Source organism: Oncorhynchus kisutch, linkage group LG22 (assembly GCF_002021735.2).
Source record: "Oncorhynchus kisutch isolate 150728-3 linkage group LG22, Okis_V2, whole genome shotgun sequence".
Classification (NCBI taxonomy): domain Eukaryota; kingdom Metazoa; phylum Chordata; class Actinopteri; order Salmoniformes; family Salmonidae; genus Oncorhynchus; species Oncorhynchus kisutch.
The window spans coordinates 21,231,112-21,248,976 of NC_034195.2; the positions used below are offsets into that span (position 1 = coordinate 21,231,112).

Consider the following 17,865-nt stretch of genomic DNA (forward strand, 5'->3'; position numbering starts at 1 on the left):
AGTGTGTGTTTGTGTGTAAAAGACGAGGGAGAGCGAGAAAGGGAGACGTAGTTCGTTTCACATAGACTAGTCTAGTAAATCAAACCCATGGAATTAAAAAAAACATTATGCGCGCACATTTCATGTAGCCTACTCCTCGTAATTAATTGTCTCTCTACATATTATATTCTTCTTCAACGGGCGGCTAGGTGAAGTTACTTGGACATGGTGGCTAGGAGAAGTCACTTGGACATAGTTTGAAAAATATACCCTTTTATGAGAAGTCGTAATAACAGTTTGCATGAAATCAGTATTGTAGAATTGAATGAATGAAATCAGAATTGTAGCCTACACTCTTTCCAAAAGGGTTCTTTGCGGAGATAGGGTTCTACCAAGAAGCGTTTTTATCTGAAGAGCCCTTTTTGGAAGCCGTGGGTTCTTTGAAAGGCAAAGGGTTCTATCGAGAACCTTTTTCATCCCAATAGCCGTTTTTAGAAGAAAGGGTTATTTTATGATTATTTGGAAGGAAATAAGGATTCTTTGGAAAGTAAGAAAGGTTCTACATATATTGAACACTTTGAATATGAATACTTTTAATTTATTTTACCTCAGTGTTTAAACTTGAACATCAGGAGTTTGAGTAGTCTTAAAAAGATAGGTGTGAGCATGTTTTAAACTGTACCAATAAAGGAATATTTGTAGGCTAAATGTATCTGGTATTCTCTTATTCATTTTATATATACTGTACTGACATAGTTGATATCTTTGCCATGGTTTCTATCTTTAAAATGAGTATTTTCTGTGATTTTATTGAGCATTGTAGGATAATAGAAGGGAGTATGTGTGGTACACAGTAAATTGGCCAGTTTGACTGACCTCATGTTGATTATTCAGTGTAACATTTCTAGTGTTGATTCAGGAGTTAAGTTAACTTAACACTCAGTGGCATGAAATAACCTACAACCAGAGTTGAGTGTAGAGTAAAAGACTCAAAACCACACCCATCATTATGATATTTCCCAGCAGGGTCTATTGCAGGTTGATTTTCAGAATTGTTTGTTTCAATATCTGTGTTTTTGCATGTAGATTGATTGGTTCATTAATCTTATGCTATGCACAGATAAATAATATACATTTTTCTAAATTAAACCAAACTGTTAGTTGTTGGACTTATTGCACCCATTACTGAGATTGATGTTCCAGTTTAGATCATTTACGTACTCTCATTAATTAATCTTCCCTACCCTGACATGTGTTCTGTATGCATGTTGTGGGTGATTAAAAGTACCAATTGTTGGATATCCTCACTCTGGCTGGATTCCAATAGGAATTACACATCACTTTGCAAGCCAGCATAATGTGACGTGAAGACCTGATGTGGTCTGTAAACCAGGAGTTTCAGAGCACTGTTTTAATGTATAAGTAAGCCCTCAACAAAAGGCCTAATGATATATGTAATGTATTGTAATAAATCGTTTTTTTAAAGGCTATTACGACTGGTGGAACTGTTCATAGAGGGTTCTAGGAATAACTTTTAGATGATAAAAGGGTTCATGGTGGAGCCATTTATAGAGGATTTTATAAGAATAACCCATCATAGAGGGTTCTAGGTAGAACAATTTACAGAAGGTTTTATGAATTACCCTTCATAGAGGGTTCTAGGTAGAACCCTCTGGAAAGGGTCCTCCCTAGAACCAAAAATGATTCCCCTAGGAGATAAGCTGAAGAACCCTATATGGTTATACTATATATTTTTTTCTAAGAGTATTGAAATAGGCTAGTGTTATTGACTGAACATGACTATTGATTTAGCCCCCATGTTGCTGTAGATTCAGTGGAAACTAAATCTTTGATTGCGGATGGTGATGATATTCCAATGATAGGTGTGGCACAGCCGGTGTGCACAGGCTGCTCTCTCAGTCGGTGTCCATCTCTGATCCACTTTTTGGCTGACGTGGTGAGAAAGAGTCAGGTGCTATAAAACTCCTCCCTTCTCGTGGATAGATGCTGAAAGCTGAGGTGACAAGGGAGGGAGCATGAGGATGCTGGTAGCTGATAGGCCTAAGTGTGTCCCATTAATTAAAACACAACCTGCAACTCGTGGCCAAGTGTGATAGGCTATCTTCAAAATGTGGGTAAAGAAAATATAGGCATTCAATCTTCAAAGTAGCCTATAATTGGATAGAATTGAGTGGGTCTACTTTCACTTCATCACAGACCTGCCCGGTGTATGTCTGGCTTGCCTATCAAACACCCATCTAACCACTGTTCAATAATGAACCAGGTGGTCAGGCCAGATGGGGGTTGATGGGCCTTGCACAGGTGATACAGGATACTTCAGGATTCGGTTTCTTTTATGTGTAACCTACATTACAGTCTCATGAGTAAGTGACAGCCAAATGTAAATAAGAGGCCAGTGACAGTGGTGACAGAAAAACATTCATGTGTCACTGTCATTATAGTCTTCAATACATAAGCCTGTGTTTTTGTCCATGCAGTTCCAGATGGAGTAGGGCCCATAAAGGAAAAATCCACCCAAACAATACATTTTGGTATTTTTTTTCATTAGTGTTAGGAATCAAGTTTTCAAGATATAGGACTTATAAGCAAATTGTCACCTCCTACGTCATCATGTATCATATATCAACAGTGGACAAATGGGCTCCTTTAAGTGCTATCAAGTGAGGCTGAATACACGACTCGGTACATGGAAATGCTCTGTTGTGTATCCTGCAAGCAGGCAATTTTCTCAGCTAGAGGATGCAATCACTAATCAAATGCATTGTTGAATGCTTTTAGCAAAATAGCAGCAATACAATACTGGTCCCACTGTGAACATCTACAGTCTTGGTGCCAAAAAGTCGTTCCTGAGCTTCAAGAGGAGATGGGGCCCTCTGCCATTCTAGGCCTACACTGCTTTCACTCTTTGTGACACTGAGCAAGTTGACAAGGCTCTCTCTCCATTTAGGCCCATACACTTAGAAAAAAGGCGCTATCTAGGACCAAAAAGGGTTCTTTGGCTGTCCCCAAAGGAGAACACTTTGAAGAACCCTATTTGGTTCCATGTAGAACCCTTTCCACAGAGGGTTTCACGTGGAACCCAAGAGAGTTCTACCTGGAAACAAAAAGGGTTTTACCTGGAGCCAAAAAGTGTTCTCCTTATGGGGACAGCTGAAGAACCCTTTTGGAACCTTTTTTTCTTAAGAGTGTGCCTTCTTCCTTCTTTCTTTCATTTACTCCGTTCTGACCATCTGCCTTATTTTCAACATACATCATATTTCCATCCAAGTCTACTTGTCGTTCACTCTCTCCTCTCTCACACAACCCTGTCCCTCTCTGTCTGTCTCTGCCATATCCCTTTCCTCTCCATCTGTTTGTTTCCATTCACAGTGCCCGGGTTAGGTTGTCAGTGTTGTGTAGCCTGATGTTCCCGCGGATGTATTATTATACAAAGCAAAATGGTCCAAAACTCAGCGAAGCTGGCTCAATTTAGTCTAACCCACGTCACAGTATTGACACAGCAAACTGAATCACATAAATACATCCCGTACGATTACCGGAAAAGACTTCTCTCAATGCCTCCACTTTTCAGCATAATGTTGGCTCGGGACAACAAACATCATGCAAAAATATTTCAGTAAGATGTATTTTAACACTGATATAATGATTCTTCATATATCCGAATAGTTACACAAACTATGAACCCCACTTTAAACACTCAAGCCTAAGGACAGATGATTTACTGCAGGTTTATTAGCTGCACATGACCCCTCTGATTCTATGGCATTTAGAAAAGATTACCGACATCTCAGACGTCATTCAGAGTGAGCACTCAAAGAACACACAGGGAAGGAACAATATAACAAGGTTCAATTGATGATCCCAAACGGTACAGCATATTTGATTTGTGTGCTCTAAAATCGGATTTCTTCAGATGAAAGTCACTATACAGTGTTTACAGATTTCTCTGAAATATGACCTATAATGAATTACAATATGAGTGAAATAGTTGCTAATTAAGTATGTTAAAGTGCAGCTTATCTGTGTTGGAATGGTGTGGGCGTACCCCAACAACCAAATGGTGTGGGTGTATACCTGTCATTACAAATATTAATGCGAGTACACCGCTGATTGGCCAGATCATCCTACTCAGGATGACATCATCCTCTGTGAGGAAATAGCAAGCATTTTCTTTTCATGTCTGTTTGAGATACAAGTTTAAGGTGGGGTTTTTGAAGTGTTTTTTTTTCTCCAATGTATGCTTATGCCACAAATACAAGTATAGGATGAGTAAACAACATTATTTGGGAATGAGCTAATAGAATATGAACTTTTAAAAGTGAGATTTTCATTGGACGGATTAGGGGAAAAAACAACATTTGCTGGTGGATTTTCATATGCTAAAAATATCACTCAAAGTATAGGACAGAGCAGCCTACAATTAGTCTAGTAGAGTGCCATGGTGGGATTTAGTTTTATTTAATGACCTCTCACTGATCATGTGTTTAAGCCAGTTCATAGTATGTGTGTTCATAGTATGTGGTAGGGAAGGAGGGAGGGGGAGACCTGGGTGATATTGGCAGTGTTGTGTGAACAGACTTTGTGAACATGGAGAGATGATGTGTTCTCCACCGGTAGAGGGGAAAATATGACCGACACAAGAGGGGGAGGATTTGGGTTTTGTTCACTAAGCCAGGGTTTTGTTTTAGCCTATGTATGTGCACATGTGCGTGTTTGTGTGACCAGCAGCCCTCAACTTGTCCTGTCTGTCTTTGCCGTCCACTCATCAATGCACTCAGCCACCCACACTGCCAGGCTTGACCCATGCCATCCTCTCTCCTACAAAGCCAGAGCAGAGCTGTGTCATTAGGTACAGTATGCTGCCGGTTGCTGGTCTGGGTGAGTGTGTAATTATGGTGCTGTATGGGTGCTCAGGGTGGTGCTATAGTCTTGCCCCAGACGGTGGATCATGTGGAGACAGGCGCTTCCAACTCTGGGTCTGGAGAGGTTTCCTCTTCAAGGTCTTGGCTACAGGCTGATCACAGGGGGAGAAGTCAGTGTGGGACCTGGGTCTGGGTGGGGTTCACTCCCCCATACCAACACACCCTGCCTATCCTTCTGGAACCTATCAGATGGTCTTTCATTATCTAGAGGCCATGCTCTGACCTCAAAAAGTGTGTGTGTGTGTGTGTGTGTGTGTGTGTGTGTGTGTGTGTGTGTGTGTGTGTGTGTGTGTGTGTGTGTGTGTGTGTGTGTGTGTGTGTGTGTGTGTGTGTGTGTGTGTGTGTGTGTGTGTGTGTGGTTTTGTGTGTGATTGTGTGTGGTTTTGTTTGTGTGTGTGTGTACATTTGTGTTGTGTTGTGCATTTGGTTTGCATGTCCTGTACATGTGTGTGTGAGCATGTGGAGCAATGCTTCTGTGTCATTAGCCTACTACACTCTGTTGGCTTGTATACTGTGATTGGAGATGGGATGGACTGGCGCGGTGGAACATTTAGCAGACTGCTTGCTGCCTCAGCTACACACAGACCTGGAGAGCAGCTATAGGAGGGCTGCTGTACAACATGTAGGATGTGGTGCGTTCTTCAGAACCTGTTCACGCGGTGGTGCTTGTTGTGACGGGCAAAGGTACGGACACTCGTTTTCTCTCTCTCCATCTCTCTCCCTCTTCTCTCCTGTCTCTCTCTCTCCGCTCCTAGATGTTCTTGTACTCACCTGTGTTTGCCGTTGCCTGAACTTTGAGTGGTTTCCGTGGCAACCTTCACCTCACACTTCAGGGAATACCTGTGATCTCTCTCTTTGTCTGTTCTTTCTCAATCTGTCTTGCTTTTCACATTTTGTTACTCCTGTTATGAGTAGCTATGTGTGTTGTTACCATTACATCATTTTACGTGCTGATATTGCGTTATCCCACTGCTAAAGGGATTGCCATGTTTATTATGCCAGGCCTTTGCTTTGAAGCTAAGCAGCTTATTCAAAAAGTGGCAGTTCCTTCAAGTGGCAGTTGGTTTAGTTTCTAAAGACCATATAAATGGAAATATGGTCTCTCAGTGTGCAGCTCTTTGTGGAGCTTCTTTAAAATGACTTATATCTACTATTACCTGGTTGAAGAACCCTAGAAAATATCACACTCTCAAGTTCCACACCTAAATGACGAGGGGCATTTTAACTGTATGGCCTTCAACCTTGCAGGAAGGGTGCAACGTAACAGTTCATGCCAGAGATTTTCAGTCCAAGGCTGGCTTTCAATTCATGGCATGGCTTATATATGTTTTCTCTATCCGTATTTTGAATATGAATGTCTTTGTTTTCACTGTCTGCAAGTTATCAGACTGAAACGAACAGTTTTGACATTTCAGATCAGTGTTGCCATAGCCTTTAACATGACAAATGTGGAACAAATCAATGGAACAACCAATCCATATCTGTCTGTAGAAAACCAGGGCAGGGTTTGAGCTAGTGATGGATCACTTACTGTTTGTCTGTGCGTGTATGTACACTACATGACCAAATGTATGTGGACACCTGCTCATCGAACATCTCATTCCAAAATCATGGAGTAGGTTCCGCCTTTGCTGCTATAACAGCCTCCACTCTTTTGGGAAGGCTTTCCACTAGATGTTGGAACATTTCTGCGGGGACTTGCTTCCATTCAGCCACAAGAGCATTACTGATGTTGGGCAATTAGGCCTGGCTCACAGTCGGTGTTCCAATTCACCACAAAGGTGTTCAATGGGCTTGAGGTCAGGGCTGTGTGGAGGCCAGTCAAGTTCTTCCACACTAACCTCAACAAACCATTTCTGTATGGACCTCGCTGTGTGCACTGGGAAATTGGCATAGGGAAACATGAAAGGGCCTTCCCAAACTATTGTCACAAAGTTGGAAGCATAAAATCCCATTGAATGTTGTTGCGTTAAGATGTCCCTTCACTGGAACTAAGGGGCCTAGCCCGAACCATGAAAAACATCCCCAAACCATTAATCGTCCTCCATGGCACTATGCATCTGGGCAGGTAGCGTTCTCCTGGCGTCCGCCAAACCCAGATTGGTCCGTCAGCTTGCCAGAGGGTGAAGCGTGATTCATCACTCCAGAGAACGCATTTCCACTGCTCCAGAGTCCAATGGCGGCGAGCTTTACACCACTCTAGCCGACGCTTGGAATTGCGCATGGTGATCTTAGGCTTGTGTGCGGCTGCTTGGCCATGGAAACCTCCCTTCATGAAGCTCCCGACGAACAGTTCTTGTGCTGACGTTCCTCCCAGAGTCAGTTTGGAACTCGGTAGTCACTGAGCTCTTCAGTAAGGCCATTCTACTGCCAATGTGTGTCTCTTGGCTGTGTGCTCAATTTTATACACACAGGTGTGGCTGGAATAGCCAAATCCACTAATTTGAAGGGCTGTCCACATACTTTTATACATATAGTGTATGTGAGCACACATGCATGCAGGATTTGCTATGTTACTGTAACGAATGTGAGAAGGCATGATGTCAGCCCATATGTCTGTCTGTGAATGTTTTTCAAGGGCAGGGGAGTAGGCTCCACGTTTACAGAAAGAGGAAGTTGGAGTATTTTTAGTGGCCATGGGTGTTACAGCACTCATGACCGGGGGTGAGGAGGGAGGTGGGGTCCAGATGTGTGACTGAGGGAAGGTTGGAGTCAGAGTTCATAAGTCGGTGACAGAGAAACAGGGGACAGGCATGGTGCAGAGGTTAGTGTATAGTCGAGGCACGGTGGGGGGAGGGGCACAGTACATTGCATGAATTGTATGATGGCACATCAGCTCATTCTTATTGATCCAGCATGATCTAGATTTGAAAGTATATTTAGTGCAGCTGCCCAATGGCAGTGTGAGCCCATATAGGCCACAGCCCAGAGGCATGCTGGGTAATTCTGAATCATCATCGTAATCCCCCATGTCAGCAGACGCCAAGCCAAGGAGGTCTCTGTATACATAGCCCAGCAGTAATACTCCACAGCACTACTGTATACTATTCCAGTTCTCTCTTTCTCTTTCTCTTTCTCTCACACATCTGTTTTCTTCTTGGTACCCCTTTAAAGTACAGTAAATGTCTCTTATACAGGGTTGGGTAGGTTACATTCTAAATGTAATCCTGTCTATAAATGTAATCAGTAATGTAACTTTTGGTTACCCAAACTCAGTAACGTAATCTGATTACTTTCAGTTAGTTTTGGATGACTTTCCCCTTAAGAGGCATTAGTAGAAGACAAAAATAATCCATCAAATGCATGTTGTGTCATAATAGTGGTCTCTGACTCGCTCAGGTGGAGCAAACTTAAACGTGCGCCTTTTTTCAATGCTGATTTGACTGTCATTGAGAAAACAGAAAGGTTTTCACAAACATCCTTTCTGAATTTAAAAGTAATCTAAGAAGTAGGCCTAATCATCTAGTTTTTCGAAAGTATCTGTAATCTGATTACAATATTTTAGCTGGTAATGTATCTGATTACAGTTATAGTATTTTATCATCAGATTACATGTAATCGGTTACACCCCAACCCTGCTCTTATACCTGTGCACAGTAATAACTCTTTAGTTACTCACCAACAACCTTAATTAACAAGTTGTTACATAATAAATGAGTAAATCTGTTTAATCACTAAATAACACAAACATACACGAAACAGAGACCAATTTCCCTGTGCAAGCCCTTAGAGGGAAGCTTGAGGAATGATTGTTCCTTACTAAAAAGCAGGTGGCAGGAGGGGCTGATTGAGTTATAGTGATGATTGCATTGTGGGTAATAGTGATGGCATTATCCATTTCCTCTAACAGTATTACATTCCCAATTACACCCAGCCCAGAGCACACTGTGGCTCCCACATGGGCTTCTGTCTCAGTGCAAGAGGTGTCACTGCAGTACCTGGTTCGAATCCAGGCTGCATCACATCCAGCCGTGATTGGGAGTCCCATAGGGCGATGCACAATTGGCCCAGTGTTGTCCGAGTTTGGCAGGGGTAGGCTGTCATTGTAAATAAGAAATTATTCTTAACTGACTTGCCTAGTTAAATAAAGGTTAAAAAAAATATTTAAAGAATTTAACTGTCCTGTCCGGCATAGAAAGGGTGATGAAAGAGAGAGAGAAACTAATAAAATGATCCAATGGGCTGTTCTAACCCAGTCTTCTACCAGCATGCCAAAGACAACCAGTGCTGCTGAGCAAAACCCTTGAGACTGTTTGTCCGGACACAGCCAATCCAACAGCAACAAAACAATAATAGACTGACCCTGATACCATAGAATATTCAGAGCATTTGGCAAAGATGCTCATCTGGCCAATATGCTTTCTGGGTTTGGAAAGGCGTAATGATGATGGATTGATTGTCTAATGAGGCTTTGGGAGGTATTGTTTTCAGCCTGCCTTTCTCATAGGGACTTAGTCAATAGTAGAAGCCAATCTTATGACATTTAAGAATGACAAATGCTTATTTATACCCCACGTGGACAGACTAGACAGGGCCAGGGGTCTGTTACAGACTACTGAGTTAGGGTGTCGATCTGCCTGTTGAAGTGTGGATCTGAATTACACCTGAATGCTCTACCTGTGTCTCAGGCTCACTGTTATTAGATTGCTTGTTCAAATTTTAAAAGGTACTTGTGTCCTTGACCAGGCATGTGTGTTTGCCAGAGTGTGTGTGTGTGCATTTGATCCAAAGTGCAGTTGTGTAGAGTGTAGTGTAGAGTTACGGTTAGACACAAACATGTGTGTGGCAGGGGAGTTGGAGGTGGGCAACATTCCCCACCACACACCAACAGGCCTCGCTAGTACCTGAGTGCATGTGACTAGGTCACCATGACAACCGAAATCCCTTAAGCATACTCGGAGTAGCATCACCGCTGGCTCTGGAAGTGGAGGAAGAGCGGGAGGCAACTTTCAAAGCTTACGGGGAAGAGAAAGAGATCCAGAGAAGGATCATCCTTAGGGGAGGGGGAAACAGCAGTGGGTCTGCTCCAACTCTGTTCTGATCGTTTTGGATCCTACTGGTCTGTTTTAGTGCTATGCTCTGAACACAGACATCTGCCGGTGTCTCTGGTCGTCATTACTCACGATGTAGCAGCATCGTACACTTATAAACGCTCCACAATTCTGCACCATTAATAATGAAACAGAAGGAAACCACCACAGCCGGCTAGATGGGCTACATCGATCTCTGTGGTCACCGGATACTTAGCAGTACATCACTCATTTGCCCACTCTAAAACGTATTGACACAAACAGAGCCTCCACACACAAGCACACACACAACATACACTCTCTCACACACACACACACACACGCACGCACACGCGCACATGCACACGTATTTACCCAGGATTCAGCAGGAGCTTTCTCCCTTTGTCATTATCAGTATTGATCCAATGGAGGAGGACATTTCGTAAAACAAATCCATGGGGAGCGGTTGAGGCACCCGGACCCCATTCATTTGTCATGCTCGCCCCCATTGAAGCTTGCTGATGAGTCTCTCTGGGTTGGTTATGCTTCAGTTGAGTGTGAATTTTTCAGGCAGGAAGACCCCTTGGGTAACTTATGAAAGATGCCAAAACATTGCTTGGAGATATACGTCACGATTATTATCCAAGTCATTTTAATTCCAAAACAAACACATGGTTGGCTAGCTAGATTAAACAGATACCACCCCTCTCAGCGGGGGATATATTCCTAGATTCCTTCCAGCAAACAGATAACAGTTGTTAGTCATGTAAACACAGTAAATACCAGAGAGCTGACTACTGTGTTAGCTACTCAGGCAGTCAGACAACAAGGCTCTCTCAATGTCAGTACTAGATGGAGGTCAGGACACTGCTGTGCACTCTGTGGGTATGTGTGTTTGCACCTGTGTGTGTGTGTGTGTGTGTGTGTGTGTGTGTGTGTGTGTGTGTGTGTGTGTGTGTGTGTGTGTGTGTGTGTGTGTGTGTGTATGTGTATGTGTATGTGTATGTGTATGTGTATGTGTATGTGTGTGTGTGTGTGTGTGTGTGTGTGTGTGTGTGTGTGTGTGTGTGTGTGTGTGTGTGTGTGTGTGTGTGAGTGTGTGTGTGTGCGCGGGTGTGTGTGAGCGGGTGTGTGTGCGCGTGGTCTTGTGTGGCTACAGACTGCAGAAGCATTAGAAGCTGTCGAGATTTCTATCTCTTCCTGTGCTCAAACCCTGACTACAGCATTATTTCACTTTTTATGTTCTGCCCGAGCACAAGTAGTGTGTTCAGGCAGAGATCGTCACATTCAGGCCTGGTCATACTGTAGGTTCAGCATCCTGCCGTCTAGCACCACCAGGGGTGGGCTACAGTGATGCACTGGCCTGTCTTCAGCAGGAGTGGACCCAGCAGAGCAAACACTGCAACAAAATAGCAGATTGTTTCTGACAGCAAACACCCTCTCTGTAAGTGTTCCTCTGTGTTTGGTTGTATCACTGTGCATCTGTGTCTCTGAGAGAACTGCTGTTTGTGTATGAATGTTTTATGTGTGCGTATGTGCAATTATATGTCTATGAAACTGAAAGTAGATAGGATACTATTCATACCGTTTTTGCAATGTGGCACTGTGGTATGCGTGTCTGTGTGTCCTTTTTATGTGTGGGTTTAGAGACAGAGAGGGACAGAAATTATGTGTCGGCTCTTACACAACCCAGTGATATTTTCTCTATCCTCACTGTGGAGAAGTATGGTTAGTTGAGTCTGGATAAGACATAGGGTGACTGTTTGATAAAACAACTGGTGTTTTTCTCTCCATGTCTCCCTATTGATCCAGCCATCCGTCACCAGGGTTGGGGAATAACATATTACATGCAATCAGTTACATGTAATCTGATTACAACAAAATTGTAACTAATCGGTTACGTTACCAGCAAAAATTTTGTTAATCAGATTACAGATACTTTTGAAAAACTAGATGGTTACTTCTTGGATTACTTTGAAATTCAGAAAAGGATGTTTGAGAGAAAAACAACACATTATGACACCTCTATGTGCATTTGATGGATCCTTTTTGTCTCCTTCTAATGCCTCTTAAGGGGAAAGTAATTGTGGTGGAATATTCTAATCAAGTGAGAGACTGTCATTTCTTCAAACAATCATCTTTATTCAATATCGATTAATTATTGCTAAAATGAGGCTGGTCGATCCCCCACCCTTGAATGTTGGACCGAATAACCTAATCTTTACACAAATGCAGAGTACTATATATAGCTGACATTAAAAATGCTTAGTCATGGTTGGTTCCACCCATCCCATGCAGATTGGGGCATCATAAGCCACTCTGGGTTCATCCGGTCGTTTTCTGCACGGGGTTGTTGTCTTAAACCCACCCTGGTTTAGTTTCCCAGATGCAAGGATGATTTTGAGACAATGAGGGATTGTTCTACTCCTAAACTATCCCAAGTAAAACACATTTTTGTCTATGTAATGTCGTCTTTAACTCATTTGTCAGCTCAAGCCATCTCTGGTGACCATACGCCCAGATTAGCTGCAGGGAACTAGAGTGGTGACCATACGCCCAGATTAGCTGCAGGGAACTAGAGTGGTGACCATACGCCCAGATTAGCTGCAGGGAACTAGAGTGGAGACCATACGCCCAGATTAGCTGCAGGGAACTAGAGTGGAGACCATACGCCCAGATTAGCTGCAGGGAACTAGAGTGGAGACCATACGCCCAGATTAGCTGCAGGGAACTAGAGTGGAGACCATACAAACACAGACATGTCTTACTATAAGTTCAATATTTATTGTTAACCATTAATATCAAATAAATCAGGTAAATATGTCATTTTTCTCTCACTTTATCCAAAGTAACCAGGTTACGTTACAGATCCAAAGTGACATTACAGATAACAGTTTTGGACAGGTAACTAGTAACTGTAACGGATAACATTTCAAATGTAATCTACTCAACCCTGTCTGTCACCCACCCCTATGATGCAGAGGTGCAAAGGGAGATAAATGATGATGAGGACAGGAACCGGCTCTGCACCTGCTCTTTCTCTCCTCCCCATCTCTCCTCACTTCTTCTCTCCTCCGCTCTTCTCTTCACTATATCTCTCCATCTCTATCTCTCCTCTGCTTTCTCTCCATCTCCATCTCTCCTCGACATCTCTGTCTCTCCGCCTCTTTTCTCTCTCCTCCTCCTCTTTTCTCATCTCTCATGCTCCGAACCAGTAGGTGCATGGTGCCTCCGCTCGTGCACGCAGATTTGCTTAGTCTAATTCCATAAAAGGGTCCAGTGTTGTTGTACTCTGTGTTAATCACCATGACACCGCTTTAACCTGGCACCCTGAACAGCGAGATGCATTAAGAATATTGCATATGATCAAAATGTAGTACGCTAGCTGATTCAAAACAGTAGCCAAAGCCCTATAAAAAGGATCCGTGCCAACGCAAGAGATTTTTGGAAGCCAAGTCCGAGGCCTCAATATGAATAGTAGTAATTACAGTTGTGATGGTGCATTATATTACAGACATACGGTGTAGCATTGTAGCTGTCTTGCTGTCATCCGGACATCAAGATACCAAGATGATCTATCTAGCCAACAAAACCTGTACAGTTTTACAAAATACAGTATCTTCCGGATAGAAATTGCTCATATTGTTGTATAGCGTTGCGTACACATCATTATCTTGTTAAATGAAGTGGCACATACTCTATATTGAAGATAGAATAGATCCCCATTATTATGGCTTCATTCCAACAAGCACTGACAGTTTCACATTGGAAAGGAAATGAGCGTGTCAAGACAGCTAAGAAGAGTTCACATTGAAATGGCTTATCATCGGAGCAAAACCTACTCACAGTTGTCCCCACTGCCATTTCAGCCCAGAGGAGAAGGTCACAAACAGCCCCGGGTGCTGCCTGAACTCCACTTCAACATAGCCATGGTCAGAGGTCCAGAGACAGATGCAGTTAGTGTGCAGCCAGCCTCATCCCAGGGCATACTCCTCATTTAGCAGATAGACAGACAGACACAGGGTCTGCATCCCAAATGGCACCCTTTTCCCTATATAGCGCACCACGTCATGCTGTATGTCATCAGGGACAGATAAGGGCCCTGGTCAAAAGTAGTGCACTACTTGTGTGATTTGAGACACAGACAGGGCCTGCTCTGGGCACTATCTGTCCCTGATGACATAGAGCGTGACGTTCCACAACATGATAGAAGGTTTGACATTAATCATAGTGGTGACAAACAGTGACGTTACACATGAGGAGACACTATGTAACCAGAGATGGTCTATAATCTTGTAACAGGCTTTGATGTACGAGATGGATGATGAGGTGATCTTATTAAGAGAGCTAGTAGCATCAATATATTTCTGATCCATTGAAAGTTTTTTTGGCATCAGTCCTAAAAGGACTCACTAACTGCTTTGTTATCCTAAAAAGTCCATTGACAGGGACTGCATAGTCCATTGACAGGGACTGCATAGTCCATTGACAGGGACTACATAATTCATTGACAGCAGCTGCACTATTCATTCTGTTTCGTAAAACAATGACATTTTCATAGGATCCTGATCGATTCAGAGCAGCATACATAATGGTCGTTTATACAGTGTTTGTGACACGGTCCTGCCCCAGGGTCGCGGTGGCACACTGTCCAGAGTCATATTGCTGTTGCTGTGCTGAATATGGTTTGGTGGCTCTGGGGTTAGGGTAAGGCCAGTGGCCCTTCAGTGTTTCAATTCATGAATTAACAATTCATGATTTATTTATATTGTGTGGATTGCTTCACTTTCCACTCAACCCTATATTTATATAAGGTTACCCCACTGAGTGCGTCCTGTGTCTGATCATCGTTTACAGCAGTGTTATTTGCTAGGAATTCTGCCAATTTATAAACCATGTTTTGGCACTAAAACCCTTTGGTGTTTTTGTTGTGTTATGTTAAAAACAAGTCTGATTTTGACTGTTTAAACACACGGAGAAACGAACAGGAACTGTGTATCACCTGTGATGCAGTATTTCTAACCATTGGGGGACATTAGGGAAATGAACAAGGCCCATTTAGCTGACCACACATTTTCATCACAGTGAGTCATTGCACAGCTGATGCCCCTTCCCTTTTTTCTCCCTCTCTCCCTTCGACTCTCTCTCCCTCTATCCTTCTGTCCTCCCTCTCCTCTTGGCAGGTTCTGAAGCTGAGATGGTACTGAGATTCACTTCTTCATAGATCCGCCTTCCTGGTGTCCATGGGTTCCTTCTGACTACATCAGCTAGTTCTACATCATCAAGATGACCTCCACCCAGAGACTCTAGTTCCTCATTCCTCCATTGGAGGACCACTGTGGTGAGGGGAGGGGGAGGGTGAAGGAGCCTCCTGCCATCAGGCAAATAGCTGCAGAGCCTACTGGTGAAAGCGAAGGGAACCATGTAGTGTTCATTTCTCCACCCAGGGGGAGGGTAGATTTGAGTCAAGTTTGTTTTCCATTGATTTTAGTGTGAGAGTGTTTTATGTGAGCAGGAGATGGTGCTCCACACCTCTCCCTACTCCAGTGCCTTCCTGCGGTGCCTCACTAGCCTGTCATGGGGCTTTATCTTCCCCTGCTACTGGCTGCTGGACCGCCTACTAGCCTCCTGTGTGGCCACCTCTCTGGAAAAGCGCCGGCGCTCCCAGGACCCCTGCTCCTTTGTGACGCTGTATGTGCTGGTGTCCACTCCGCTCTACCTGCTGCTCCTCCTGGCCTCGCTGCCCTTCGCTCTGCTGGGCTTCCTGCTGTGGGCTCCCCTGCAGGCGGTCCGCCATCCCTATCTCTACACCCACCGCAGCCCGAACAAGCACCAGGCTGAGCAGGGGGGCGCGGCATCACTGGCCGACTGGAGGCCGCAAGGCCGCAGCTTCTGCTTCGGCAGTGCCAACGTGTGCCTACTGCCAGACTCCCTGGCACGCTTCAACAACCTGTCTGAGACCCAGCGCCGTGCCCGCGAGGTGGGAAAGCGCATCCGTAACGGGGCCAGCCGGCCGCAGATCAAGATATACATCGACTCCCCCACCAACACCTCCATCAGCGCCGTCTCCTTCAGCAGCCTGGTCACGGGGTTCCCACGCACCTCCTCACTGGACCAGCGGCCTGACAACACAGCCGAGGCCGAACCCCTCACTGGGTGCCCTGTACACAATTCTAGTGCAGACTGCCCAATACACACTGCCGGTGCAGACTGCCCCATACCCACCACTGGTGACGACTGCCCCATACACCCAACAGGGAACCAGAGCTCCTCAGATTGTCCCGTCCACGTAGCTGGTGGAGAGAACACACCAGAGTGCCCGCTTCACACTGCTGGTGCCCATAACAGCTCTGACTGCCCTGTTCACACCACAGTGGCCCAGAACTCCTCAGACTGCCCCATGCACGCCTCTGAGGTCCAGATCAGTATCAGTGCCCCAGAGCCAGACCCCCCAGAGGCCGAGACAGGAAACCACCAAGGTGAGGGTGACGCGGAGAGCCTGACAGGGGGGGTGCCTTCTAACAACACCCTGTCCCACCGCACCTCCATGTTCAAGAAGCACAGCGGCCGCAAGCGGCGCCAAGGCGACGACGGCATCGACCACGAGATCTCTGCCTTCTTCCCTGCCAACCTGGACTTCCTGTGTCTGCAGGAAGTGTTTGACCACCGGGCCACGTCCAGGCTGAGGCGGCAGCTGCAACACTACTTCCCCTACATCCTGAGTGATGTGGGCCGCTACGCCTGGAAGGGCTGCTGCTCCCGCTTCAAGTTCCTCAACAGTGGCGTTATGCTGGTCAGCCGCTACCCCATCCTGGACGCCCACTATGAGTGCTACCCTAACGGGCGAGGGGAAGATGCCCTAGCAGCCAAAGGAGCTCTCTTTGTCAAGGTTAGGTGTTTTTTCTCTCTCTCCTAATGATAGCATAGGCAAGTGCTGTAAATTTGTAAAAGGCTGAAGGAATCACTTTGAGTGTTAACAATAAGTTACTGCCTCTTATTGGACCAGAACTTTGGTAAAGGAGCTACATTTCCTCCAGGCTGCATCCTCACATCTGGCTGCTTTTTGGGGTTGGATGTGTTTCCACTGTTGTTAGACAGATATATTCCATCTTACTGTTGCAGAAACTTTGTGAACACAACGAAGTTGAATTATTTAGGCATAGTTCCCTGTACCCTTGGCTTGGGGGTAATTGAAAGTTGAAAATCTCTCTAGCAATTTTTTTGCAGAGACCAGGAAAAAATAAATGCCATTTTTAAATAATAATAATTAAATAATACATAACTGTAGACCTTATTTTTTATTTGAGGGTTGCAGATACAGGACCAGTCAAAAGTTTGGACACACCCACTCAAAGGGTTTTTCTATATTTGTACTATTTTCTACATTGTAGAATGATAGTGAAGACATCAAAACTAGGAAATAACACATGGAATCATGTAGTAACCAAAAAAGTGTTAAACAAATCAAAATATATTTTATATTTGAGATTCTTCAAAGTAGCCACCCTTTGCCTTGATGACAGCTTTGCACACTCTTGGCATTCTCTCAACCAGCTTCATGGGGTAGCCACCTGGAATGCATTTCAATTAACAGTTGTGCCTTGTTAAAAGTTAATTTGTGGAATATCTTTCCTTCTGAATGCGTTTGAGCCAATCAGTTTTGTTGTGACAAGGTAGGGGTGGTATACAGAAGATTTGGCAAAAGACCAAATCCATATTATGGCAAGAACAGTTAAAATGAGCAAAGAGAAACAACAGTCCATCATTACTTTAAGACATGAAGGTCAGTCAATGCGGGAAAATTTCAAGAACTTTGAAAGTTTCTTCAAGTGCAGTTGCAAAATCCATCAAGCCCTCTGAGGAAACTGGCTCTGATGAGGACCGCCACAGGAAAGGAAGACCCAGAGTTACCTCTGCTGCAGAGGATAAGTTCA

The 17,865-nt window shown here is 44.3% G+C and overlaps 1 protein-coding gene across 2 annotated transcripts in view; it reads left to right on the forward strand.

The window, feature by feature from the left end:
* smpd3 (sphingomyelin phosphodiesterase 3) overlaps positions 1–17,865 on the forward strand; it is a 34,731-nt gene that overhangs the window by 492 nt on the left and 16,374 nt on the right. Inside the window, exons 1-2 of one of the 2 annotated variants that reach the window (XM_020457100.2) lie at positions 11,143–11,375; positions 15,115–16,820. In XM_020457100.2, the coding sequence (XP_020312689.1) occupies positions 15,450–16,820 (1,371 nt within the window). In that variant the 5' untranslated portion in view covers positions 11,143–11,375; positions 15,115–15,449. Of the gene's footprint in view, positions 1–11,142; positions 11,376–15,114; positions 16,821–17,865 lie in introns of those variants that run through there. The other variant, XM_020457101.2, reaches the window with a different exon arrangement.